The 26,010-nt window shown below is 44.2% G+C and overlaps 1 protein-coding gene across 1 annotated transcript; it reads right to left on the reverse strand.

Annotated features, from left to right (window-relative positions):
- Window positions 1-11,738: 11,738 nt before the first annotated feature.
- On the reverse strand, window positions 11,739-13,318 carry LOC104028227 (protein shisa-1). The gene is made up of 2 exons (XM_075720855.1): window positions 13,048-13,318; window positions 11,739-12,205 (listed from the first exon to the last, which is right to left on the reverse strand). The coding sequence occupies exons 1-2, from the start codon at window positions 13,316-13,318 to the stop codon at window positions 11,739-11,741; spliced, it is 738 nt and encodes a 245-aa protein (XP_075576970.1).
- Between the last annotated feature and the right edge of the window lie 12,692 nt (window positions 13,319-26,010).

The following is a 26,010-nucleotide window of genomic DNA, read 5'->3' on the forward strand; positions in this document are numbered from 1 at the left end:
AAGCTTAGAGGAAAAGTGTAATATATGGTTAAATGAAATCATTTCCAGCAGCACCTGTAGAAATGATCACTGAGCATGTAGGGAATTTCCACGCACGAGCTGTGCTCAGCCCCAGATGGGGTCTACAGAAGGTGCTTTACAGTCTTCTGTGATAGCTACTGTTAAGTATAGCCACATAAAGCCAGCAGTCCATATTACTAGGCAGACACTGATGTGATCTTACTGTTATCTACATCCCCATCATTTTGCAAATCAGAGGATAGTTCTATATAATCTATCTTCAATTTTACCAACATTATATCTGAGCAGAAATGAGTCATTTCATTCTCCATCGTAGTTAAGCCCCTTCCAGGGCTGTACGAGGGTGACATTAAAAAAGACTTTTAAACAAAAACATCCCACATACTGTTTGGGCAGGAAGGAGACATGCAGAACAGTGAACAAGTGGGTATAAAGGCAGACTGTCTCTAGTTGACATTTGCCTACAACACTGAGATTCAAATTCATCTGGAAAGTGCTGTGACTTCCTTAAAGGGAGTTTTGTAGGATCTGGTTTTGCATTTTGTCTTGTGTTGGGTCATTAAGCCACCGAATATCTTTTGTTGGCCTCCAGGAGCTACAGGCTGGAACCTGGCTGCAGTGCTTCATGGTTCAATAATAGAAGATAATTTTAAAATACTTTTTATTTTAAAGTATATTTCTACAAAACGAGTGGGTGCATACATTTTTAAGTGATACAGGGATTTTCACTTGGGCATAAAGTTGGAATTGCAGTATCTCTGACTCTCTTGAAATTGGTGGGATGTCCAGAAGGGTAAAGGGAGATGCGTCCAGTCCAGTAACTGGAGAAAACAGTGAGGGAGCAGGGCTGCCCCGCTTCGCTGCTGTTTCAGGGAGCCCACGCAGGTAGAGTGGGAGCGGAGAAACAAGAGGAATGGAGGCAGAACCCCAGAGATGTCACCCAGCAGAGACCAGTAACCCCTGGGGTGGGTAAAGAAATCCAAAGGACGTAAGACTAGTATCACAGTGCAGTAATACAGTTATTTAATATTGCCGGTATTATCTAGTATGGCAAAGATTTAGAATTGCACGAACTTCTTGCAACAAAATCTGCGTGCAGCAGATCATGTTATCCTGCGATGTTAGGACTGTCTTAGCAAGAGGTACGTATGTCATTCGTGGGTAGCTGAAGAGCTAGTCTGTGAACTGAGAAATGAGTCTGTTATCTGCAGTGGAAAATGTTACCAGGAACAACAAAATATTCATAATATGAGTTGCATACAGGAAACTAATTGGTAATGAATTTTGTAATTCCTGGCTGAACTAGGCTGTCTTAATAGAGGCATGGAAAAGTAAAACTTTTCCTTGAATCAGTATTTTCACCAATTCATCTGGTTTTATGCATAACATTCTTTAACAAGGGATTGTTTGCTATAGTTTCCTATTTACACAGGGAAAAAAAATGGCCTGTGCATGAAGTACTATCGTGATTGATTTAACTGTTAAAGAAGCCCCAAGGATGTTGTCCATCCACCACCTTTCTGAAGCACTGCTCTAAGTTACATGGCTGATGATAGTCTGTATTGCAACTGTTTTGTTGCCAGGTCTTAATTTTGTTAGGCTATTTTGGTTTGAGTTGGCTTTGTAAAAAACATGACAAATGACTGTCTACTTGAAGGTGCTGTCTCACAGCCAGGATGCAATTTTATGTTAACTTCATTATTGCAGAAGTCAGTCTGAAAGCCAAAGCACGCTGCTCTACAGCATATAAAACATTAATAGAATATTTAATTCATGTATTTGAGATAAACTGTGAGATTAACCTAAAATTAATATTATGATTAATTTGGGTGAATGCATATGTTTGTGCTTGCAACCACATCTGTTCTCTTCTGGAGGGAATCAGAAGCATCCATCTGTTTATTGTGATAGTTCCTAGTCTGTGTATATGGATTCTCTTTTATATTGAATGTCAGGGCCTGTTTTTGTAAGCTGAGTGTTCAGAGAATGAGATCTGAAGACCCCTGGAATTCCAGGCGCTATACTAAGTGGTATATATACATACTGTCATTTCAAAACTAATTTGGATACCTTGAAAACCGTATCTTAATTTGAACGATAGAGAAAGAGGAGATTTAAGAAAGAGAATGCTGTAATCTGTAAAAAACTAGTGCTTGGCATAGCAAATACTGCCTGTTCGGTGAGAGGAGAGATGCACAGCCTGCTCCTCCCTTTCCCCTTGACAGCTGCCTCCAGGCTGCCTCGTCTGTGCCTGAATATCTATGGGCACATTTTTTCAGGTAGTAATACCCTATTTCCACTTCTTCTATGTAAATTATAGTCTGCAAGGTGGCGCAAGTTCATTAAATTCATTAATTTTATCAATAGAAAGTTTGTTTAAAAAGTAAGGCACCCGAGTTAGCTTGTTAAAATGCATAACTTCTGAAAAGTGCTAGATAAATCATTCACCACCTTTGTCAGCCGGCAGAGATTCAGCTGGCATTTCATTAGAGATCCCATCTCCAAACTAACACAGCAAGTTTGTAAGGTGGCCAGTTCTTATGTACAAACCCCATAAAGATACTCTTCTCTCCTGTTTGAGTTCAACAGACCTGTTTTGCTCTACCGTATTTTACTAATGCTCTGACTCCCTTGACTGCTAATGCTGAATCGATGCCTCCCAGCACGTTATCAAGAGATACCGTGATAGGTGAGACGATGCCTTTAAAAACAGACAGCTGAAACTGCCTGAGCACTCATGCTCACGTTAGAGGTCCTGTTACACTTGTTTCCATACAGCCCTCCAGAACTGCCATACCTGTCCTCTGAACGGCGTGTCTGTTAAGAATTCAGTCATCACTCCTCAAAAGACTTTATTAGTAATGTAAAAATCCTGCTCTGGCTAGAGCCAAGCTCTTTGGTGGGATGATCGCTCTCTCTCTGACCTCACTAATAGAAAATATTAGTGGGGGTCCATCAAATTTCACCCCAGATAAGCAGTGGGTTGTGGTGTGCTGGCTGGTATGGATCCCTTATCGAGGTGCCACATGATCTAGAGTGAAAATGTCTGAAGAAACTGTTGGAAATTAGGGTCTTGGCAGAAATAGCTCTTTCAGTGAAAGTGAATCTATTAAATTGGGCACGAGAATTCCCCAAGGTGTTCTACTGAAGGTCTCGTGGGTCAAAAGCCCACTTACAAAGCAGGGTCACGTGTGCAATCTTGCATTTATTTTTTTCTGCCCAGGGCAGTATTACTGTGTAAGTTACCTGTGCTGTTTGAGCCACAGCATTTTTGCTTTCAGAAATGTAATCATTGCTCCTTAATGAGCGCAGAAGGAAAATAAATTCCCACAAATTCAGATTCTCCTACTCGCTGTATGAGTCTCTTGTACAATTTATTCGCTTAATCCCCTGCTGAAACTCTTTGCCATTGGAACAGCTTGGGTGGAAGCTCTGAGGTCTCATGAATTCCAGCTGTGACTGTTGCCACTGCATAGCAAATTGGAAATCAAATTGGTTTTGATTACAGTACTTGCAAAAATTCTCATGGTGATCAGGTTTATTCTTATTAAAATCAACAATGTAATTTGTAAAGAATCATTCAAGGTTTCACTTGTGGGGCACACATTTATTTGATAGCTTAAGCCTGTAGTTCTACAAAGTGGTGAATCCGTTTTTTGGCATTTTGTACCGGATGAAAAGCTCCGACGCCATGTGGAACAAAGCGTTGAACTAGCGCAAACTCTCTGGTTCAAGTCTGTTAAAAAAAAAAATGTTGTGTAATAACTTTGTCTCGGCAGATTTTGTGGCATATCGGGTATCATTTAACTTTACAGAGCTGGCAGAAAGCTAACATAAACCACAAAGTCTGCATAAACACCATAGTGTACGCTCTGGCTAGTTTGATAAAGAATGTGATCATGTTGTCTTGCCTAATTCAAACAAATTTATACTGCCAGATTACCTAGTACTTCATATATCTGACACTGAAGTCAAACCACGGCCTGCATGACTAGGTAATATTGTCTGAATAAAGGAAATGTTGCCAGGATCTACGATTAAGGGCCATGCAAGGCCAAGTTTCATAAGCGATACGCGGTTCGGGAGGCTCTGGAACACCCACTTTGAGACGTCTGCAGGCTGACTTGCAGAAGCACAGCGCACCTTCTGCTCCCATTTGCTCCTGCTGTAACTATGAGTCTTCAGTGCAGCTGAAATTTAGTTTGTGATTTTTCAAGTTGGACACCCCAAAATCAAACACCTTAAATATTAACGAACTACCTTAGAAGAATTAGGCCTTAACCTCTCTGCTTTGATCTCCCTGTCTGTTAAACTAGTGATATAAATACTGTGGACAAGTTAACAGTTGTAACTGCAGTTACTGCCGTTTCCCCCACATACCGTACAGGATTTGTCTCTTCCACCTGGCTACCTGTTTTCTTCTCTGAAACTTCTCTGACAGGCATAATTACGCAGGGTTGTGATCTATTTCTCTATGCCGAGTATGGAAGATGGGCATTGAGGGAGGAAGAGGGCAGAGATATTTTCATTGGAGAGGAGCCATGAAAGTCTTGACTGGACTCATTAAAGTGAGCTGATGAGCAGATGCAGCAGTGATTCACGCTCTGGCATAAGAGAAAATCTGGTCATGTAAGCCCTAAGAACACTGGATTCCTTTTATAGCACTTTCGTATCATAAATATTAGCAGCTGCCTTTATTGGTACTCGCAAAGAATTCTGCTCACCTTGCTATACAGCAAATCTTTGCAGCCTGCTGTATTTATCGGAAGACTCCGATGCATGTTCTTCCATACACCACTTCTTGCTCTCTCACCTTCCTTCCTTTTCATCACTGCAATTGCATGGCAGACATGAAAGATGTATCTTCAGGTAAAAGATGAATTTGATAGTGAGAGAATGTGAATGAAATGCACGGAGAAATTAAGAAATCATTGTTTAACACAGTTTATTGAAAATTGTTCCTAAAACCATCCCCGAAGCAGAAAATGGTTTTGCTTTTATCTACAGATTATTTTTAAAAGACACAGAAATAAACGTAACAGGTTCATTAGCTGTGAGGCAAGGAGATTTCACTGGAAATAACATGAGTCGGTTTCTGAATCAGTCTTTCTTTTTATCTTCATTTGTCTCCAAGCCTCTGATATGACAAGATCACAGCAGCGGGAGATGGAAAGATTTTGGAATCGTTTTCTTAATGATTAGGCCAAGAGCTTATGCAAAGAGCCTCACATTCTTCCAGTGGAAATGTGTACGTGGTTTTTACATAATAGCCAGCTCAAGATCCTTACTGAAATGTGATATTCAAATTCAGGAGAGGAGGGAACAGAAAGGAAAAAAACCTTCAAATGGCGAGCCTGATTGCTGGAAGGACCTGATCAGTTAAAGCACGGCTCCGCTACCCAGCACAGCACAGTCTGTAATCTGGCATCCCAAGGAAACAAGAGTTACGTAGTGTTTGCTAGCCACGGCCCCATTCCTAATCTTCCCCAGTACCTTTTGAATCCATTGATCAAATCACGCATATACAATACAGGAGCTGCAACCACAAAGATCGGAAGTTCCTACAAGTTTCATGGAAACAGCCAGGTGGAAGGGACAAATCCTGCTAAGACTCCCGTAGAGAGGTGATTTATAGGACTCGCCCAGTATGACCCACCACAGGACACTGAGCTGTAATGAACAGCCAAGCCTTAGGAAAGCTTCACTCATTTTTCACCTTATTAGGCATCAGAGCATACAAACATGAGGCAACTCCAGAGGAAGCCAAGCTTCATTAGTTTCTGCTGCTGACAGAACTACTTACCAGTGGTTTTGTTATACTGAGAGAAAAAACGTTCTATTTTTCACACATACACATGACCATAGACTTGCATCCTTAATGGCTTGCATGAAGCAGCAAAACAAAAGACAGAATTAAAATAAGATCCCCATTAGAAGGGGGATAACGTATATGGCCCTTGTGACCATTTTTCATGAGCAGAACCAAGGCAGGCTTTTGCAAAGCGGGGCCTCCGAAATGAAATATGTGGTGCAGAAAAATCCGAGGTGCGCAGGATACGCTGCAAGTTGTCTGCATCGTATATTCTGCTAGGTGCTGAATTGAATCCCTATTTCTCCAAACCTCACAATGCATTTGGATCCATTATCCTTTTGACTGAAGAGCCTAGAGAAATTAAGAAATTAAGCTGCAATCCATGAAAGTAATAAAGGGACATACATCTCTCTTCCGGTCTGCTTTATGCCAGACTTTTCCTGGCATTTCTGTTATACAAAATCATGATGCTGAGTGTCCTAGCAAGCAATTCTATTCCCTTACGGAGATTTAGTAAGAAAATATCCTGTGCAGCTGTTCTAAAGCTTGATTTGTTCTTAGAAGTAATTCTACTGCTACAAAGTGTGTGTTTGTCAGTACAACTGCGTCCTTACTGGAAGCACTTTGCCAGTTCAAAGTAGCAGTGTGCCTTTAGTTGTAAAACGTTGCTGGAGCTGACATTGCCTGGTCTTGTACAGTGCCAGCTATGAGGTCCTGCATCCAGAAGCATCTTTCTCAGATTCTGACAGAATAAACATGAATAAGCTGTAAAGATGGACAGGAATCTGAACTTCAGCATCCAAAGTGCCCACCAAACTCATTGTCACCTTATTCTTCCCAAATTTTGCCTGGCAAATTAAAAAAAGGACTAGCAAAACATACCGTAATTTATGAATGCACGAGTCTCATACTGAGATATGTCATTCGTTCATTTTTAAAAGCAATAGTCTCAGTGCTTTGAACAAGAAGGGACTGAAATAATCAGGAGTTGAAACAGGAGATGACCACGAACACCAGTGAGCTGGAGTTTGATCCCTGTCAGCAACCAGTATCAGGGAACAAGTGTCCATCTCCAGCGTGATAGTCCTCTCCTGGGCCCCCGTCAGTCTGTCCCCGTTTCTGATAAATGGGAGGTGGCAGTCCCTTTAGACAAGAACTACATGGAAATCTTTTCTTAGTGAAATAGTGACTGTTAAGGGCTTAAGAGAAAAAAAAGTATTCCAGCAAAATGCATGTGCAGAGCAACATGAAAGCATGCAGGGAGGCAACAGGTATATAGGCAAGCAGGCCACTATATGTAGCTCCATGCCATATTCCCTAGGAAAGGAAAAACATTTCCAGTTTCATTCTGCATCTGCACCCAGGACTGCCAGGCTGCTATCCTCTATTTCTGCCTAAACAGCGGCTGCCTGATTTCTCGGCAGTAGGGATGAGGTTTGGAAGTCAGCAGTGGGGCTACTACGCTGGCCATCGCACATCAAAGGGAAGGAAGCAAGCTGGCAGCGCTTCGCACGGCTTGAAACCTCCCACGGTGCTCCTGCTCAAGAGAGCTTATTTAATTTAAAAAACAAACAGAATGTATACTGGCAAGAGCGCTCATTTACAGATATGTATTGCATCTCTGAGAGGCCCTAGAGGGAAGGGGGAGCACACGCAGATCTGGTTTTTTCCTAGGCAGGCACAGATTTACTGGAAATAAAAGATTGCAGCCTGCTCCCCTCCTGCACATTTGTGAGGTTTGGCGCCGCAGCACGTTCACTCTCATGTCAGATGCTGTGGTAGCGGCTGTGCAGACACATCCATCCGTCCAGTCAGGACTGTGTCCCGTTCCTCCGTGCCCCAGCTGCTTGTGTTAAAAACATCCAGTCTCATTTTGCCCTGTGAACCTCCCTCGCCCTCGTGCATCTGTATCAAGACGCTGGGATTGCAGCAGGCACTTCCCAGGATGTGGTTTGGTTAGGCACTGTCCTTTCTACTGTATTAAGATCTAATACGAGATAAAGCGGTGGTGTAAAGACAGTCAAAACAGTTTAAAAGCAATGGAAATAAATGTATACCGTTTTCCACTACAGTTTTGAACGTACACTGTAACTACCTTCATTTTCTTGTAGGAAGGACCTAAGGAAATAGTATAACTCCATATAAGGAACGCTTCTCCTTGCTTTGAGATCCCACAGAAAACTGTAGGTTTGATGGGCTGTTGCATTCTGACAATTTTTGATCCATCTGCCAGAATACCTGGTACTGAAGAGTAACAAATCAGTGTAGCTCTGCTTGATGGATAGAGGGGGTTCTTGTTTCAGTTCAGAGTTGAATTGACTTGATTGCAATGAATTGTTGCAGATCTTTGTGAAACCCTTGGCATAAACACGAAAAAAAACCCCTACACTGCATGCATAACAGTCAACTCTGGTTTTACATTTAAAAAAACTGCAGCTATGCTGAATAAAAGCAAATCTGTCACTTAATGCAAAGCAAATACTGAGCGTTATTCTTAGCCAAAGAAATGCATTATACTGTTAGTACCAATAGTGGACTCATCTACGTTATGGAGCCAGAGTTGCTGGAGTCTCTTCACAGTTCTGCCAGTACACTGCGTGGCCTTGGAAGAGGTAAAGACCTTGAACAACTTCTCTGTACCTTAGTTTTCCCCGAGGGAAAAGTGGAGATACTTCCCTGTTCAGAAAGGGGAATTGCTTTCTATTCAGTGCTTTAAAAACAGTGGCTTTATAGCGTGAGAAGTAAAAGCTCTTTCAGTTGCTTTGGGTTTATTTTCTAGTAGCACCGAGTGGATTGATCACCGCTGTATATTGATTCAGTGCAAAAAAAATGAGTAAAACAGGAATATTGTGGAGACACGGTTATATGCAATATAGAAACCTGCCCTGCTTTAAACTGGTTTGGTTAAATCTATCCAAAAAATCTGGACAAAAAGACATTTTGGCTTATCTCAGCTCAATTAGGAATAGATTGAAGCTAAAGAAAATTAAAACTACTGTTCAAACCGAGGCAAAGCCATGTGCAGGCAAGCCTGTAAGAAACCACATGGACACCATTCTGCAAGCCTTGTAACAAGCTTTTGAGGGCTAAAGCTGTCATCTTCACCTTTTCAATTCTGAGCTCTTATGTTCTTTCTTCCTAAATCCAGAAAGAATACACCAAGAACAATTCAGCTCACCTGTGTCATTACGGAGGATTAAGGAGCAAAGAGTGTAAATCATTCCTTAATTAGAAGTTGAGGGGAACGGGGTGGGGGCATCATTAGGCAAACAAAGCAAAGCACCTAGTACAATAGGTGGTAAGTAGGCTATTAGTCTCTGCTAAGTACTTCTGCTTTAGCTGGAACCAGGAAAAGCACTTTAGGGGAGAAAAAAGGGATTTAGCACGAACATATCCCTTCTATCTAAAGATGTGCTAAACTCAGTGGCAAGGCCCCTCAAATTAGTAAAGGGATAGAATTTACATAAAAAATACTCTGTGCTTTTTCCTCAGTCCCCACGAGTTGATCTGATTTTAATGCAGATGCTAATTGAGACCAAGGTAATCCGAGTTTACAATGGTGCTTGATGGAAGATGCTAAGCAAATGGTTCTTTGAAAAACCGCTCTGCAGCCCTTGGAGTGCAACAAATTGGCTACTTCTTGTTTTCCCTTGCAGTTTTGAGAAGAAACACTGAACCCTTGAAATACTTGACCTGGCTTTGTTGCCGCAAACATTAGTTTTAACTATATAGAAAATACTGTGATAGGGATCCAGAAAATGCAGTTGTTCCCATACGAGCTTTGCCAGTGGGCATCTGCTCAGTTAAGCCCTTTTTTTGTTGTTGTTGTTTCTCAGTTTTTCAGTTGTGGAATACACGGAGGAAGGTGGGGGAGAGGAAGGTATGCTGACTCCAAACAGTCTGCTAATCCTTGCCAGGGAGCAATTAAGGCATCATTCACAAAACCATCTAGCTTTTCTGTTTCTCACTTCTGATCAATTCTTTTTCCGTTTAATTCTTTAGGGTTACACCTGAACCTCTCGACCCTTTTCAGTTTTATGGTATCAGGAAGGCTATTTCTCTGGTTTCTTATTTAATTTAAAACCTTATCCTGAAGCTGCCTCCTGGAGAGCTTTCAGTTTCTGTTGAAGTTGACAGGAGGTCTCTATACATTACAGCTTGAGGCTTAAGTGTACTGACTGGCAGGTCGTATATTCCTTTACCTTTCTAGTTCAGAAAATCTACAGCAGAGAATAATCGTGTTTTAGTAAAGGAGAGACCAGCTGATAAAACCACCTATTCTCCATGTCTAATGCCCCAGTCTGCTAAGCATAAAATACATCTTCCTAACAGCATGGATGTGACACGAGTTGCTCTGTATTTCCCAGAACAAAGAGCATCAGGAAAGATTTTGTTCATTTGTCTCGGAACTGACACGGGTTTTTGTCAAGAAGTACTATCAAAATTGGACATTTAACCAGATAAACTACTCCATTCAGCCTCAGATTTTCCTAAGCCAACTGTAAACAGTCACTTTATGAAAGGGAAGCCGTTTTCTAAGTGCTTTCAGCAATTCAAGTTTAAAATCTAACTTTAAAAACCAGCATTCCAGCTGCCTGCCATAGTGTATTGGCATAGTTATCAATAAATCCCAGTGACCTTTCTCTGACTGTAACAAGGACAATGCTTTTAAATTCAAACTGGTGTATATCTGGAAGCCTTAACTTGCTACTTTTCAGTACTAAAACAAGTGTACAACACGAATCTCAGTATTTTGGGGAAGCGTTTCTTTTTAGGGTGTTCTGTTTTCATGCTTATACTCTTACTCCAGTTTTAAGAGGTCACAGCCCTGGGTCAGCTAAGTTTTTCTGTTTGATAGGCAGTACTAACACAGGAAAGGCATGTACTTCTTATACACATAAGGTTTTTAAGCCCGAGCCCCTGCTCCTACTGATAACACCTGTGGAGTCCTTTTAACATGCCTTCACAGTATAATCACTCATGTTTCTGTGCTGTGAGGAGGTGTTAAAACGCTCCAGCAGCGAGTAGTATATTTTGACAACTTCTTCCTATCAGTGTCCTGCTGTGAAGGGGATGGCTGCAGTCAGGCAGCATGCATCTTAACAAGGAGTCAAAGTAGGCAAGTTTTTCCAGCATATTCTCGGAAAAGTGATTGGAATCTTATTTTGTTCTTACCTTACCCTGTAATTCTTCATCCATTTGAAGTGTCCAGTTATGTAAAAAAAGAAAAAAAGACCACTAAGCCACTGGAAGAGAGGAAGCAACACATAAATTGTTTTTATTATCTTCCCCCAATATCTGTACTAAACGTACATTTTACTGAAATTAGGGCTAGAAGTTGCTCCTTAAGCAGCACCACTTAAGTGACAGTTCATCAGGGGCCGGTGAGTCACAGGCCATGTTTTACCATCCTCTATCAGTCTACCAGTAGAAGTGTGCAGATTAAACACAGTCTTCCTGTGCTTTACAGGCTGTCGAGTGTCCACAGTTAATAACTCCACTAAGGCACCTCCCTGTCCTAAGTTGCTGAGAAGTGACACAGCTACAGAAACTGAAACCAAGTCCTCTGACATGTCCCCTAGAGCATGGTAGGCAGCTTGAAAGGACCAGGGAAGGGTGAAACTCGGTTCTGCAGTTGCAGTCATTTTTGAACAGGTATATAGGCCTCAGAATCTTGCCTTTTTCAATAGCATTAAAATAATACAAGTTAAAAACCCGAAGAACCTAAAAGAAGTTCTAAAACATCATCTTCAGAGCTGTAAAAAGCCAGAATTGATGCACTTCCTAATAGCATCAAACATCCCAAAGTCCTCGTTTCAGTCCCAAAGAACTATTTATAATAGTGAAGTAGCATCCAGTTCAGGCTGTATGCTGCTGTGTCATCTTCTCAGACATGAACTCCCGACTACATCATGTGGTCCCCCTGTGTTACCCCAAGAGGGGATGCGTTAGCACTGCGTCCATAAATTGTTCTTTTAAGGAAAGGTGCTGGAGCCATTATTGCCGTATGATCAGTTGGTATTCTGTGGTTCGCATGTGAAGGGTGCAAGAGTTGTCCACTGGTGGGTGGAGGACTTAAGAACCGGGCATCTTCAGCCAACCCAATAATAGGAAGGGATGGAGGTAGAGTCATGCAGATGTTGCTAGTCTGAGGACCGCTGCTCAGTGAGCTTCTGGTGGCAGAACTGGAACTGGAGAGGCGAGAAGGAAGATCAGGCTCTAGCAGCCAAGCCTGGCCAGGCGCAAGTCCACTTTGCTGCCCCTCGTCCTGGGATTTCAAGCATTTGCAGCAGCAAATTCCAACACAGGCGCCACCAACAACAAATGCCACAAATACAGAGCCAACAAGAAGGAATGGCAGGTACACGGGCACTGAAAATGGAAGAGCGACATTAGCCAACCATTCATTCATGGGCTGTTCGAGTTCCTATTCTGCTCTTCATTCCTTAAGGCATGCATGCACCAGGGAGCAGGCCAGAGCAGTTTTACTCTCAACTCTTCTCTTGCTGCAGCAAGAAGATCAGAAACTGGCAATTGCTATGGCAGGCTCATTTGAAAAAGCCTAAAGTACAGAGGATCGGACCAGTCGGTCCTATAGCCTCTGCCATTAATATCCATGCAAGAGCTCTTCCAGGACTTGGATGTCACAGCTACTGTTCACTTGTACATGTTTAAGTAGAAATTTAGGCTTGTAACTGAGTTTCAGCATACAGTTAGTACCTGAACTGCTGTTGGGTTGCCTATGGAATCTGGGTTTGAGGGCTACAAGCATTTTTACAGGCCAGAAATTGAGTCCAAATGCATTACTTAGAGGCATCCACATGCATTAACAGAGCAGGCTAGCAACACCCATGTTCCACCAGGGATATAAACATCAGAGGTGTTACAAGATTACTTTGGTAGTAGCTTAGAGGCTTTTCTAAGAGTAGGATTGATGGAAAAGTCTTTTGAGTGAAGCCCCAGGTTATCCCCTCTTGCCAGTGAAGGGAGCTGAGCGGCTCTGGCCCATGCAGCCACCCAGATAAGCACGGTGCCAGGCTCCACACCTCCCCGCTTGCAGTGGTTACGGCTTGGAGCTCCGAAGGGCAGAGAAACAAAGGAAGAAGGATCTGGCTGATGCCACCAAGAGAAGGTTGCTACAGGGGATGCAAAGAAGCAAGCACATCTGAGATGTGTCCCCCCCCCCGCAGCTGCTGGAGGCACGGGAAGCTTACCTGGCACTGGAGGCCTGGGGCTGGGCTGCTGCTGGTCACCGGGGCACCGGCCCTGGTCCAGGCGGGCCTCTCTGGACGAGCAGCAGTAGCGCAAGCTGCAGGTGCCGCAGCACAGCGTGGCCTCCGGGCCATCGTAGCGCTCGGGGCACTGGAAGCCGCGGTGCCAGCGCTGCAGGCTGCCAGCCCAGCCGTGGCAGTACTCCCCGGCCTGCCCAGGGCAGCAGCGCAGGGCCAGCACCAGCACCAGGGCACACAGAAACCCCCTTGCCATGGTGGGCCACGCAGGGTGTCTCACCTCCAGCCACTGGGCCCACACTGCCCTTTTTCTTTCTTCCCCCCTTCTTTTTGTAAAGGCAAGGCACGCACCACGCCAGGCAGCTGCAGAGTGCGGTGCTCCCAGACCACCAGCTGCCCACCAAGGCACTGCCTAAGCTCCTGTTCCAGGAGGTTTTATCTCCCCTGACCTGCCTCTAATCCCCTCTCTTTACAGCAACAAAGAAGGACCCACTAATTGAAAACCATTTGCAGCTCCTCCAGCTCCACCTTCCTCATTTCTCTCCTTCATTCCTGCAGGGAGCAGCCACTGGTTCCTGCTGGAGAAGGCCCATCTCACACGGTTAGACAAATACTTCCACCAGCACAGCACGGTTAGCAAGGCTAAGGAGCGCAGGATACAGCCCAGGCCTCTCCTGGTACCAAAGCTTCAATTCCTTCACGGGCTTGTCAAGTAGCTGAGTGTCAGAGGTGGGAGGCTGGGGACTGAGCTGGGGCCAACACATGATGACAAGTGAGAAATCAAATTTCCAGAGCAGAAAGAAAATACCAGCATAACCAGCTTCTAGTGGGCTCTAAAGTGTACTTGGTACAAGTTGGTAACAAGGTAATTTTTACCTTGTTTAACATGGATAGTCAATTCCATAAATACAAAGATTTTAATCTGCAAATGTAGGAAAAAATAATTTTGAAAGCTCTAAGTTGGTCTAATTTCTATCTCTGTGTTTGAAAACCTAGAGGCTGAAAATTTTAAAGGGTCTTTTGCACTTCTGCTTTCCCTATACATAGTGCAATCCATGAATTAAAACACATGTTTTGGGAGACGCCTATTTTTTAGGCATCTTAGAAGTTTCACCTACACAGGAAAATCCTACAGTGTCACAAAGACCCCACAGCAGCACAGGAGCTGTAGTGACCTCTTCATCTTTGAACTAAAAATAAAACCAGAGCATTTGTGGTCTGTCTTAGTTCCCTCACAAGTCTAACTACTTGCTATATTAACAAGATCCATGTTTGAAGCATGGTTAGCCTGTGCTTAACTGCACCAAGGAAGAAAATTGTTACTGAGCACTTTGAAAAACAGGAATTAGGGCAACATCTTTTGGACCAATATCCTGGTAATGTGTAGCACTATTTGCAGCTTGCTTGAAGACTCCAAAATGTATTCTTGAATGTACACAGAAGCTGATTCCCACACAATTTTTAGGAGTGTTGCCACTGGTTGTAGAGGGGGGCTGTCCAATGATGCAAACTTTTAGAAACATTTGCATAAAATTATCTCCCTTCTGATGATTTTTTGTTTTAATATAACAGCTTGCACATTTATGCTTTATTAACTATTTCATACGTTCAGTTGAGTTATATTTCAATCTGCCAAAGACATCAGTGCTCATCACCTTTGCCAGTCAGTCACCTTTAGTGCGTCGTTTTTTAATCGGCTTTTTGGCAAACATGGTTAAAGAGATCCTTGGATTCAGAAATGTTAAATGAAATCTCTGTTTAGAGCTAGAGACCTTTCCAAATACTGCTCAGCGCACTGGGATAGGCATTTTGCCGTGCTGCATCTCAGCTCTGCAAGCATAAGGTTGGCCAACTGCGTAGGACCTAATCCTATAAATCCACGGGCACGATCTAGAAAATACTGAGCAGCCCCAACACCCTTTAAAAGACAGCCAGAGGTGAGTGATGTGCTGTCTCGGATTGGATTCTCAAAGCACTCAGGTGATACTTTAAGCCCAAAGCTGTATTTGCCTTGAGGCAGATTCTAGTGTATTCACACATTCAACCTCAGCATCATTACGCCAGATTAAATACTGACTTTTATTATTTGTTTTTATGGGGAAAAGCAGCCTCAGCCAGGGTTTAAGCATGCGCTTAGCACTTTGCAAGGTTCATCAGAATTAAATGTACTTCAGTTAAGATAACAGGATGCAATTATTTCCTGCCATCTTCCACATTAAAAGAGTATAAAGACACCTGCTAAGTCAGGTATTCAAATGCTAAGAAATGCATAAAGTTGTTCATTGCATTGACACTTTAAATGATGGCTGCCCTTACGTGATTTCCTCTCTCTGCCTATGCACTAGCTTTAACAACATGGCCATGTGTTATTTTTTCCTGCGTAGCATTACACTACCTCACTTAGCAGGGATAAACTCTTGGAAACTAAATACCGAGTTCCTATTCAGGGTCTGCGTGTGCGTTTGTGTGCGTTACAGGAGGCATTTGTTTCCCGATTCAAAATCTCTCACCTTCATTTTGTCAGAGACCGTTCTGTGCTGTGATGTCCACTTAACCGCTGCAGAAGCAGATGAACGTAATTGTGTATAAAAATTGTATACGCTTACGTAACTTGTGACCCACTTTGAATTTTGACAGGATAAAAAGGGCTACATGGGTATTTTGGGATGCTGGATGTGAACTACAAGGCTAAATCGTGAATAAGTTTCTGTTCTAATTCCTTATGTTCAGTCACTCTCAGCTTTCTTAGTCTTTCACCTGCCAGGGTGAAATTTTTCATGCTTGTTCTTTGACAGCTTTGGGAAAGTTTTAAACAAAAACAATCCAGCCTATTTAGCATGAGAGGACAGTGATGATGGTTTCCCATTATTAGCAACAACAAATACTCTTGCTACCTTCTCTGAGTATCCCTGCAGCCAAAACAGCTTGAGCTTTGAATTTACAAGTTACCATGGAAATAGCCCTTAGAGAGAAGTCTTTTCTTCCATGTGAGGGTTGTTTCTCTTATTTAGGGAAATGTACGTTCCCCCTCGTGAATTTTATGTGCGCAGCAAGGTGATTAAAAATTCCTGTTATTCTGAGCAGAAAGCACGAACTGGAAACTTCCTGATTTGCAGCGGCTTTGCCTTCCCTGCAGCACGAGCGTTCAGTGTCAGTATTTTACAGTCTTCTAAAATGTTGAAGATTGAACTCTGCCCCCAGATTTAAGGTATATTCTTGTCATTTCTTAATGCCAAGCGAACGTTCAATACAGGCCAAGAAACAAGGGAAGAACTAATCCCTCTCTGCTAACAGGAGCCTGCAGCCCAGCGGTCAGATCCTGGAAGGTGCTGATCGGTTCTCTCCTGGTGCTGCGTGTGCGGCTTCCCTCTGACACCAGGTCAGCCAGCGCTGTGCTGGGTGCTGGCACCGGCCAGGACTGGCCTGAAGTAAAACACAGGGACATACGGGAGGCACAGTAAAAGTGCCCTACAGTAACTTAGTTCTTTGCATTTCCTGAGCGTGGCTCTTGAGTAAATGCTGCCTATGAGGAATCATGCAAATATTCTATGATAGATAGCCAGGCACTCCATATACTTTATTTTTACCGTGCTTGATGTGCATCGTCGATGCCGCCTGCCTCCAGCTGTTAGCTGCAAGGCTGGGGGGCTCTCTGCAATTAATTACCTCTCTGAATATTTCAATACGCGAGGGTGGAGTGCGGATGTGTGGTGCTGGCCGGAGAGCCTCGGAGAGTGAAGGTTTCCGCTTAACCACTGAACATACAGCAACCTCCTTCTCCCTGATCCGTGGCTTTTATGCACATCGAAAGATTAACGCAAGAGGGAAGGAGCTAGCTGAGTGTGTGTCGAATTGAGAGAGGCTCAAAGGTGAAAAAAGAGAGAATCGGTCTAAGCAAGGAAATAAGGAACGAGCCGGGGGGAGAGAGTAGGCAGGGAATCAGTCTTGGGAGCCTGACTCGTGGTGTGGATGGGAGCCTGGTGAGGAAGACTGAGTCAAGACCTGTAGGAAGGGGAGCACCGCTCTGGAGACCTGGGGGGCTGCCTGCGGTGTCTGAACGAGAAAACCAGCTGGAGCATCACGGAGTTCAGCGTAAGCTAGAAAGCAGCTGCTACCTGAGATGGCTGCTTTAAAGCTATTCAGGGACTTCTGTACTTCGCCTGCCTCACCCTGTGCCGTCCACAGATGTAGTGCCCTGACGGATGAGGCGTTTCGGGGAAGAGGGAGACTGGGACTGACAAGGCAGGAGAATCACGGTAGGAGCCAGGACTCAGGGAAGGTTGATGGTTGTGCTTTAGCGGGAGGAGGTGGGGACCGGCTGGCCAGGGCAGCTGGGGTGGAGTGCAGGAGCCCACTGGCCGGGGCCGAAGACTTGCTAGGCGTTTCGCTGGGGGACTTCTGAGCCCAAACCGTGAGCCTCATGGGACTGAAAACCATCGCTGTCTCATGCCACTGAGCAGTTCTGTTCTCACTGAGCTGCTGAGGCCTGATTGTCTACTCACATTAGTGTAACGCCGCTGCGGGGAGCTACTCCTGGCACGCAGGCTGCTGCTAGCAAGCAGGAGTCCTGTAGAGCAGTCTCCTCATTCTGGCTCTGTGTAATACAGACAGGCAGCTGCCTTTAACAAGAGTCCCTTTATTAGTAATTATGGTAGTATTGCTTTATTACATTATAATTAAGGAAGTGAAGAATGCAGGAAAATAAAAGACAGTAATTCAGGATAGAGCCAGGAGGCCCATGTGCCAAGGTGACGGGCAAGCACACATCTTTCTCTGCACATCATTACTGGAGGTGGATTAGTGAAGGGGTGTCACCCCTGAACCAGGGGGCATGCGGTGGATGCTTAGCAAAATCCATGCTCTGCCTTTGTAATGAGGGAACTACAGGAGAAGCTAATAATGACTTGAGTGTTTAACGGAATGAAGAAGAGAAACCTGCACTATCAACTGTTTTCTGAAGAGACAGATTTAAACCTGGTGTCACGTTTTCTTTTGTAATGTGGTACCAAGGTGTCCTTATGTTCCTGAGAAAATAGCTCTCTCTAATGCAGGCTTGCATGACTTCATCTGTTCTTTACATGCTTTGGCCAGGTTTTAGGCAAAAACAGACTGGAGGATCAACAACATTAGGATCTATAAAAATGTCTTCTGCCTCTCCAGAAGAAAACTAGCAGACCTGTAAGCTTATTAGTTTAAAAAGGGACACAATCAACGCATGTTTTATATAGAAACAGTTACTGCCTGTTGGAAGCCTGTTGGTTGGCTTTACAGCATGAGCGCAGGTAAGAACGATGCCAGAGCAGGCACCGGGGAGCATTAGGAACGGAGGGTGCTGGCTGGAGTAGCCAGCTCTCCTTAGGACTGGAGAGCTCTCCAATTTACCCCTTCCCTTCCCTTCCCTTCCCTTCCCTTCCCTTCCCTTCCCTTCCCTTCCCTTCCCTTCCCTTCCCTTCCCTTCCCTTCCCTTCCCTTCCCTTCCCTTCCCTTCCCTTCCCTTCCCTTCCCTTCCCTTCCCTTCCCTTCCCTTCCCTTCCCTTCCCTTCCCTTCCCTTCCCTTCCCTTCCCTTCCCTTCCCTTCCCTTCCCTTCCCTTCCCTTCCCTTCCCTTCCCTTCCCTTCCCTTCCCTTCCCTTCCCTTCCCTTCCCTTCCCTTCCCTCTTCCCTTCCCTCTTCCCTTCCCTTCCCTTCTCTTCCCTTCCCTCTTCCCTTCCCTCTTCCCTTCCCTCTTCCCTTCCCTCTTCCCTTCCCTCTTCCCTTCCCTTTTTTAGGCAGTTTAGCTTTTTTGGTTTTTTAAGTGAGCTGCAAATTTAACTGAGTGTCAATTTCAGAAATGTTCCCAAAGCTTCCACAAGCAAAAAAAAGAAAGAAAAAAAAGACAACAAACATGTTAGCACTCAGCCTTGAGAGGTGCATGAAAGACACCTCTTTCTTTGATCTATATGTACAGTTACAACACTTTTTGTGTGTACCTAATACGGTCCTACCTGATCCATGTATAATGACTTGCCTAGACACAAAAATCTAAACGGAGCCTCTTTGCTAGGTTGCCACCTCTTTAAAAACCAAGAAATATTAAAACCAGTACTGTTCATCTTCCTCAGCAAAGAGAATGGGACAGAGGTGGCTCACATCAGTGGATTTAACACCATTAAACCTTTTTTGGGCATTATTTTTTGACTGAACCAGCAATTTCCAACAGACTTCAGTAAAAATCCAGGTCTTAAATTTTCCTTGAGTTAGACTTTGACTGCCCCTTCACTCCTAGTGATTTTCTGTCTTTCCTCCTCCCAACTACATGTCTGTTTTCTCCCTTCTGAAGAGCCAGGCTCATCTCTGCACTTTTCTACCTCAAGACAAGTCTTTTGAGGGAGGAAATTAGGTGTTCATGTGTTCCCTGCTGGGCTCTTCCCTCTCGAATGAGCCCCCTCTTGATGTCAGCAAGAAGCCGGACAGTCCAATGGCCCTCCTCACCTAAAAAGACAAACCACCTATTGCAAGGGGTTACTAGAAAAGAGAATGGCAGAACTTATTGAGATGATGACTTACTGTGCTTTTTGAACGGTTGTTCAGCCTGAATGCTTTTGATTGTTCATACACAATAGGCCTGATTTTCAAGAGGGGACGAGTCCTTGTAGCTTGACTGGGAGTCAGCAGGAGCTGCGGAGCCCCGTCTGTGTAAAGATCAGGCCCAGGCGGTGCTGAACAATGCTGCTGTGGCAGATGGAACCTAAGAATCAAACACAGTAAGAGTTAAGCCAAACTTTCATTGCCAGCTCAAATCACAATGTGTTTGGAGTTCAAACAAGTCTGGATATTTTTTTTTTTTAAGTTAGTTGTAAGTTTTTCTTCCTTTCTTTGAGAGGCAGCTGCTTCACAGTTTAAAGGATTAGAAGCCTGAAATGCTGGAAATCTCACAGGAAAACCTGCTCTTAAAATCTCCAGCTTTAAATTGGATGAATATCTGACCCCTTGGGCTCTGACTGTTTTCTGTTGAATTTTTCTGCAGTAGGCATTTTCTAGCTAAGAGACTGCTGTCAGAGGCTTGGCGTTTATATCTGAACTGAAGTCAAGTCACTGAGAAGTATCATGACAGCTTGAATCATGCTTCATAAGCTTAACTGAAGGTCTTCGCAGGCATTTGGGTTCATCAGAGCATGGTCAGGAATAATTCCTGACAGGGTGTCTGTTAGGCCGTGGAATAGCAATTGCATCTGTATTTCTGTGTGTGTATTACCTAACTGTCAGTCAAGGAAACTGTGCAAGGTGCTGTGTACAATAATACGGAAATAGTTTCTGCCCTAACTTGCTAATAGTCTTCGTGTGAGGCATTCTGACTGAGGAGACATACAGTGAAACAGCAGCGAGGTCAGCTTCCTTGTGAGCTACGATTCCCCATGTATTGCGAGCCAGCACAGCAGAACGTGCCTTTGAGGAGGAGCCAGCTTTGTGAGTATTTAGTTACAAGGACCTTCTCTCAAACAGGACAACGAAAAGTGCAAAAAAACCATAGCCTTATCGCTGAAGTTTTAACAAGCTGGAGGCTTTCTATGGCCTAGCAGGGAATTGGAATGAACATTTTCATAGCGATTGAGAGGTGGTAGAAAAGGTGAAGACTAGTCATGGAGATTTTGAAACAGGTTGAGGAAAAGGCTGTGAATACGCTGAAAATAAAGAAAAGAAACTTATGTTTGATCAGAAGAGAATAAGGAGTCAGCAGGGAAGACTCAAAGAGGGGGGTAAGCAGACAGAATAGAGTTATATTTATCAAGGTGCTAACCATAACAATATGTTGAAAGTCTGGCCGTGCTTCTCCTAAGAACACTTGAAACACTGAATATAAAGACAAGAAAATTACTAGCTAATTTCATGCAGGAACACGTTCTTCACAGTTATAGTAAGAAAAGAAGATGGGATTAGGTAGACGCCTTTCTAAATCGCTTTTCTTTTTAAATTTCTATAGGAACAAGGCGATGTAGTAAATGGAGGTTTGGGACACAATAGCTGTAAGTTCCAGATTTCAGTCAGTCCCAGAGAAAGGAAGACACGCACGCAGAAAATATGCAAACCAGCAAAGAGGCAATCCTTTCAAAAACACCATGTCGCCGAAGGGTTTTCAGAAGACAGTTAAGGCATGTGATGATTGCCCTAGAACAGGTCAGTCCCAGTGCTGTACTTAGACTGTAGGCAATGTATTGGGGATTAAATTAAGCAGCAATTTAGATGTCCATTGCAAGACTCACTCTTCTATTTCTTGGTACAAGTCTTCATAGTGCTTTCTGGTTACTGCTTGTTTCTTTCTTGAAATTACTTTGATGTCTCTTGCGATTGTCTCTCTTGACACTTTCTTACATTCTGCAGACACAAGTTGCGATCTGCTCGGCAGTTCTGCTGTTGCTCTGACACTTCAGAGAAACCTTATATGCTATCAGTCACTTATCGCTGCTTTGAATTTGCTGGCAGACCATGTGCCACTCATACATTCACTGTGGAATTGGCTTTCTCTTCGCTGGCTTGTGGTTTGGGGACCACCTGTCACAATCCCGCATTTTAATCCTTTTTTTTTTTGCGATTGCACTGGCAAGATTCATCACGCCGTAGCACAGGGGTAGTCTGCAATAACTGGTGTGGATGTCTCAGATTGTAAACCATGAAGCTGCTTTGAGGAACAAGGGAAGACCCCGGAGATAATGCTGGGGAGCACGAGCTGCAGAACCCCTACCTTCGGGGTATTTGTCCAGATTTCTCCCAGAACAATGTGTGAGCAAACCCTGTGAAGCTGAATGTTGGTTGTTGCTTCAGTTTCAAATTACAGCTCTGCCACGCAGACTGTAATAAAAGCAGAACTCAGCAGGATATGAAACCGTGTGAGACAACGGGGATCAAATCCTTTTCTGATGCCATTCTCTCCATTTCCCTCAAAGTTACATACAGGATGAATTTGGCCTTAGAGGTCTAAAATGTCCTGACAACACCCGTGTGAACACAAACCAACGAGTTCTGCACGGTGCGGATAGATCAGGGAGGGAAGGCAGCTGGGAAGAGCACTGAACCGCAAGCACTGGCACGTACAGTAAAACTGATAGGGGAAATATTTGAAGAAGATAAAAAGTAAACCAAACTGTTGCCCTCACAGAACCCAAGCCTCTCTAGAAATTTAGAGAAGTTCAGTTCACTTAGTAATTTTACTATTTTACATTTCTGCTCCATGGCCATTAAAATAAGATGATTTCTGAGTAGAAAAGGAAGCAGAGTGGCCACATTTTGCTATCCTCCTACACCTAGGGAACAACAGAAAACGCTGGAGAAGCAGGGTGTCCTCCCTGCCCTGTTCATTACCAAGAGGTTCAGATCATTTAAAGAGGCATTGGTACTTCTCTGAACTTAATCAAAGCCAAACCTTAAGACGAACCTCTGAAACTCTTTCAGCTTGACCATTACTTTTTATAAGTGATGTTTTAATTTTCATCTAATGCCAGGAAAAGTCTTTCATTCTCCCCAGCTGGCATCAGAGATAAGGGACTAAATCCCCCAGACATTAAAACATCGAACAGTTCTGTCATGTGTTACTTTAGTCTCCTGCTCAAAGTCTTTTTCTTCTTCCCGGCCAATCTCAGATATAATGCAAAATAATCAGTGAGCAAAAAAAAGGGTAGCAATTTAAACTGTGGCTTTGAAGGTCAACCCGTATTCTGGGCTGTTGCCCTTCATTTGCCAGCTGTCTGAGAGCTGTCTGTCCTGCAGGGTTAACTCAGGCTGTTACGCCAGATCTACAATGGCTTATCTAGTACATCAGGGAATACTCTTAGGATGCACTAGGAGTTGGTTGTGGGTTACAAAACTGCACTTCTGCTCAGATATCTCATTGCTGATCCTTTTGCCCCAAACGAACTAATAAATACCAGGATATGTTCACTCACATCGTAGTTTTGCTGGCGTAACCGTTCCAATCCCGTATCACGCCTCGGTCACAGCCTCGGGTACAGCAGCCACGTCAGCAAAGCTTTATAATGTTGCCCGTTGTCAGTCAAGTGCCGTGCACATCAAGGGTGTGCTCCCAAGCGTGAGGCTCACTCAGCCAGAGCTTCCCTTACCTGTCACCTTGGCTTGAGCTGGTGACATGCTTGGCTGAGTATCTCTTCAGTGCCTTCTCCCGTTAACTTCCAGTTGCCCCCCAACTCTGAGAACTACTTGTCACGGAGCCTCGCACGATGCTCATATGGGAATTTTAGTGCTTGGCCAGGGCCAGTCCCATGCCCTGTCCCTGCTCCCAACTCCTGATTGCCCACAGCGTGCTCCTTAAATGACAATACCATTGGTGGGGTTTTGCCACGCAACAGAGAAGGAAGGGAAACGTGGAGAGCTGCACAGAGATCTCTGCAGAGCTCTCCTCTTGGTGTTAGGGATGATGAGGAATGAAGTGCTGCCAGGGAGGGGAAGGAATGTAGTGAGCGGTCCTTCATGATGGAAATCTCTTTCTCCAGGAGCCAGCAGCCAAAGCTAGAGATTGGCGTAGCTTTCTTGAACATCAAGCCCTGCAGAAGACCTCTCTTAAGCAGGTATCTGTTTTCACCCCGAATGAGTGTGCATCAGTTGCCACCATAACCGATAAGGCGTTTGCATACTCTGAGGAGGTGTCAGACCTTCTTTGGCTTATAGAACTAGTAAGCATCCTTGTCGCTCCCAAGACAGAACCCAGCGCAACATCAAGGTAGATAGGGCAGGTGCAAGCGGTGGCTTGGCACTTCTATGGCCAGATCGGCAACAACATGGCAGAAGCCGGAGAAGATACACCTCTTCTCTCAGAGAATACAGCTCTGATCTTGCGTCCAAGCGATAAAATCCTCCCCATGTTCTCTTCCAGCAGCAGGTGCCAGCGACTGAGAAAGCACTGCCGTGGCAGCCCCTTGCAAGACTGCGGAGACCCCTGTACTCACCGGGTATCCTGATGAAAGTGTGGAATACACAGAGCTGATAAAATTTGCATTTACTTTTGGCCCCCTCCTTGGAAAGAGAGAGATTGTATGTTGACAGAGTTCCACAGAGCTGGCCACAAAGCCCCAGCGCAGGCACGGAGGTAATTCGAGAGAAACAGCCCCATTTTCTGTTCCAGCCATCGGCTGCACCCTTGCTGTGAGACAGTGAGAAGGGAAGCGGTCGACCCCGGGGTATTTTCAGAAGGCACAGCTTGCTTGTAGCTCTTGGTCACACTTAAGCATCTCTTTGTGTTCTTAACCAACATTAACATTAAGAGTCTTCTAAGGCCTTTTTCAAATTCCCCTATTCCAATCAAGGGAAAATTTAAAGGGCCGGTTCCTCACCTGAAATAAAACTTTTCAACTTGATTAATCATCAGCTGAAGGTTTGGCCTAAAATCTTTTATTTCTTTGACAGAGAAGATAAAAATAGCCCAATTTTTTTTCCATTTGCCATATGTATTCAGCTGTCCCATTAGCAGCAATGGCAAATTTTACTACCTTTTTCTCCTGTTAGCCATCTAGAAAGAGCAAAGCTAGGCAACACCAAGCTGGAGCCTGTTTCGTCTTGCATGATATCAACATATGTCTTACATGAATTTCAATTGCAAAACCAGCAGTGCAATTCCCTTGTTTTCAGATCAAGCCATTGATCATATTCCTGGAGTCCCACTGAAAGGAACAAGGTTGCACATTTGAAACAAAGGGCACCATTTGGTCTGCATATCATCATTAATTATTAGTGTCTGGGCTGAGCGTGCAGAAATAGCCGTGGGGTGAGTCCTTCCCTTGACTTCTTACCTAGGCAAGTGTGATCTGGACTTACTTAATGAAGACAGAACCCCAGGATGAGAGTTTTATTTGTCTGTTTATTTTACAGAGTCACTTTTCACAGTAGTTTCACTTTGGTATTGTAACAAATTCATGAGATCTGCTGTAACGTTAGGCAGAAATAAGCTGCTGCATAGACAATCTGGCGGGACAGGAACAGGAAGGCATGGCAGAGACAAGTGGAATTGTAAGACTAAAGAACCAGTCCTCAGCTGCTCAAGTGAGGCATATGTTATATATGAATGAATTTTTTAATCTCAGCTGGGTGACATTTTCCCAAATGCAGAAGTGTCACCGAAAGGAAGGATTCGTTGTGATTGGCGCGCTCCCCAGAAGAGGATATTGCCAGTAAGGGCTGATGACACGTTAGGTCAGGGGTGCAGCGCGCTGTCGAGCCTCGAGACTGAAATAGGGGCTGTTGCAAGTCAGGGCTGAGTTTGCAGAAGTGTGTGGGGGCAGCTTGCGCCCTGCCTCTGACACAGAGCGTGTTCTGAACGCACTACTAAAAAACACTGATGGCATTCCTGACACAAACAGCACGCGTATAAAACCTCCACTCTGCCCGTTTCTCTTTTGATTCAGGTGGTTAAACTTAACTTGAGGCTTTTACTAATTGAAACATACAATTGATAATTTGTCTCACAACAGAAACTCAAGGCGGACCTCAGTAATTCCTTTTATTCTCTCCATATGACCCTGAAGTTAGAGGAGCAAGAAGCAGAAAGACATCCCATCATTTTAGAGCTGATAGAGTGGCTCCTATTCTACCTCCAGCTGTTGGTGTGTGGCTGGCACTTCCCTGGGGGCTGGCACCCCTCGCCGGTAACTGAAATAACTCCAGCAACCTTTGGTAGCCTGAAGTAACTCCAGCAACCTCTGGAGATGTGGCTAGCCCAGGATCAGGAGCTGAGCCTCTCTGCATGTCCCTCCTCAGTCATAGCAGAGGAGAGAGGGTTCAAGAAAAGAAAACCATCATAAAATCTAACTAATTTCACACAGTAGAGATCTGGTAGAACATCGTTCCAGCACACGATTGTTTCCTGTGGCATGTTGCCTTGTGCTCTGCTAGTAATCCTAGGTATGATAGATGAAGTTTGATACACACAGTGACTGAGAAAAATTGCTGGTTGTCAGAACATCAGCAG

Source organism: Pelecanus crispus, chromosome 13, assembly GCF_030463565.1.
Source record: "Pelecanus crispus isolate bPelCri1 chromosome 13, bPelCri1.pri, whole genome shotgun sequence".
Lineage (NCBI taxonomy): Eukaryota > Metazoa > Chordata > Aves > Pelecaniformes > Pelecanidae > Pelecanus > Pelecanus crispus.

Excerpts from the sequence above, each read along its gene's own strand:
- LOC104028227 (XM_075720855.1), bottom strand. The coding sequence starts at position 13,318 with ATGGCAAGGGGGTTTCTGTGTGCCCTGGTGCTGGTGCTGGCCCTGCGC. Across the intron at positions 12,206-13,047 it reads CCCCAGGCCTCCAGTGCCAG|TGCCCGTGTACCTGCCATTC; the intron begins GTAAGCTTCCCG and ends TTCCATTTTCAG.